Here is a 1,618-nt window from a genome sequence, read left to right on the forward strand (position 1 = left end):
TCCTGGAACTCACTCTGTAGACTAGGCTGGTCTTGAACTCAGAAATCCACCTGCCTCTGCCTCCCAAGTGCTAGGATTAAAGGCATGCGTGCGCCGCCACCACCACCCGGCAACAGTTTTGAATTGTATTAGAAATTATTAAAATGAGTCCTGTCAGACTTCACTGTTTCATAGGTTTCTTCTTTTGTTTACAGGAATTGTTTTTCTTATCTATGAGTCAATTAATTCTAGAAAATAGAGCTTAATGGCACAACTCTTTACAAAAAAAACCTTGAGTCTAATTTCGGGTTTATTTTATGTTTTAATACACAGTCACCCCTTCATAGCCCTTCTAGAGTGAACCAGTATCCCCCATAATACCAATACCTACACATGATCAAGTCCTTTAGAAAGTGTAGTCTTTTGTTTGCATATAACTTCCATATATCTTCCCAAATGCTTGGAATCACCTCTAAAGTACTAGTATAGAACGGCTGAGTAAATAGTTGCACTGTGCTGTCTAGAGATTATAAGACCATCGAGTAGAAATTATATGGCTTTTTAAAAGTAATCTTTTCTCCACACAGAATGAAGATGTCCGGCCTCACATCAGAGACAGATTTCGATTGCATGATTTGCTGCCCCCAGATTAAGTTCAGAGACTTGTCAGATCACTGAAGGGGGGGAGAGAATGCAGGACCCTTTTGGACTAAGACAAAACATTGCCATTACTGTTGAAATTTTGCATTTTTGTACCCCGTCTTGCTTTTCTTATCTTCGGTGCCCAATAATAATCAAGGGTTACAGAAAGAGACTATCTCGGATTGAACACATACAGTGGGTAGGCTAAAACAGAAGCGTCTGTAGAGTAGTGCAACTCCAGTGAAACTTTTTATGTACAGGACATCTGCAGCTTATAAAGAATTCTGTTGCTGCCACCAGCAGTGTGACCTGTCCTTACACAGGATTTTATGATAACAGAGACGAAAGTGAACTTTCATTCTCTCTGTTTGGTGCTCTCAGTGGGTTTGTAGCCACTTTTCTGTTACTTTACTATTCTCATTTCAACAGGAATGGCCAGTAAAAGTTGTTTTATTTTTCCTGTTAAGGTTTATAACCTTTTTACATTTCTGACCTGTATTAGATTAGAATCTCATGATGCATTCCTTTTAGTTAAGGCGCTTCATAGTTTTCTGGAAATAGTCAATTTTTAGGTTTTTTTTAATTATACATTTGAATGGCCGTTTTCCTGCTTTGTCTGCCTGCATATTGTATATTTGTTTAAAAATATTCTCTACTTTTAGTCCATGTAAGTTTCATTTAAAAATGCATTTATATTTTGTTCTGTAATATTCTACTGTAGGTGAAATCTTCAAAAATCAAGAGACTGGGTAGTTAAGAATATATGAATGACTAATATTCAAATGATTTGAACCATTGTGGTGACATGTATTCCAGATGGTAATATCTTGCAATGGCACACATTTAATGGATAAAGGTATACCTCAGACTTCACTGTGCTCACTAACCTTTGAGGAGAACGAGTTCAGTCACCTGTTGGGCTTGATTCGGTTACTGCTGCCTTTGGGGTTTCTCCAGGAATGAAGTATTCAGCACAGTGACTCAGTATTTGTACTTT

At 37.6% G+C, this 1,618-nt stretch overlaps 1 protein-coding gene and 1 long non-coding RNA gene across 7 annotated transcripts in view; one reads left to right on the top strand and one right to left on the bottom strand.

Moving 5' to 3' along the window:
• Positions 1–789, top strand: part of Ctdspl2 (CTD small phosphatase like 2) — a 51,952-nt gene extending 51,163 nt beyond the window's left edge. For 3 of the 5 annotated variants that reach the window (XM_031371689.1, XM_031371693.1, XM_031371692.1), the window contains one exon: positions 567–726. In XM_031371689.1, the coding sequence (XP_031227549.1) occupies positions 567–632 (66 nt within the window). In that variant the 3' untranslated portion in view covers positions 633–726. Of the gene's footprint in view, positions 1–566 lie in introns of all 5 variants that reach the window. The other 2 variants (XM_031371690.1, XM_031371691.1) reach the window with 1 other exon arrangement.
• The window catches only part of LOC116090817, a 26,043-nt gene that overhangs the window by 7,677 nt on the left and 16,748 nt on the right, over positions 1–1,618 (bottom strand). The gene's annotated exons all lie outside the window — the stretch shown is intronic.

This window comes from Mastomys coucha, unplaced genomic scaffold, assembly GCF_008632895.1.
Source record: "Mastomys coucha isolate ucsf_1 unplaced genomic scaffold, UCSF_Mcou_1 pScaffold15, whole genome shotgun sequence".
NCBI lineage: Eukaryota > Metazoa > Chordata > Mammalia > Rodentia > Muridae > Mastomys > Mastomys coucha.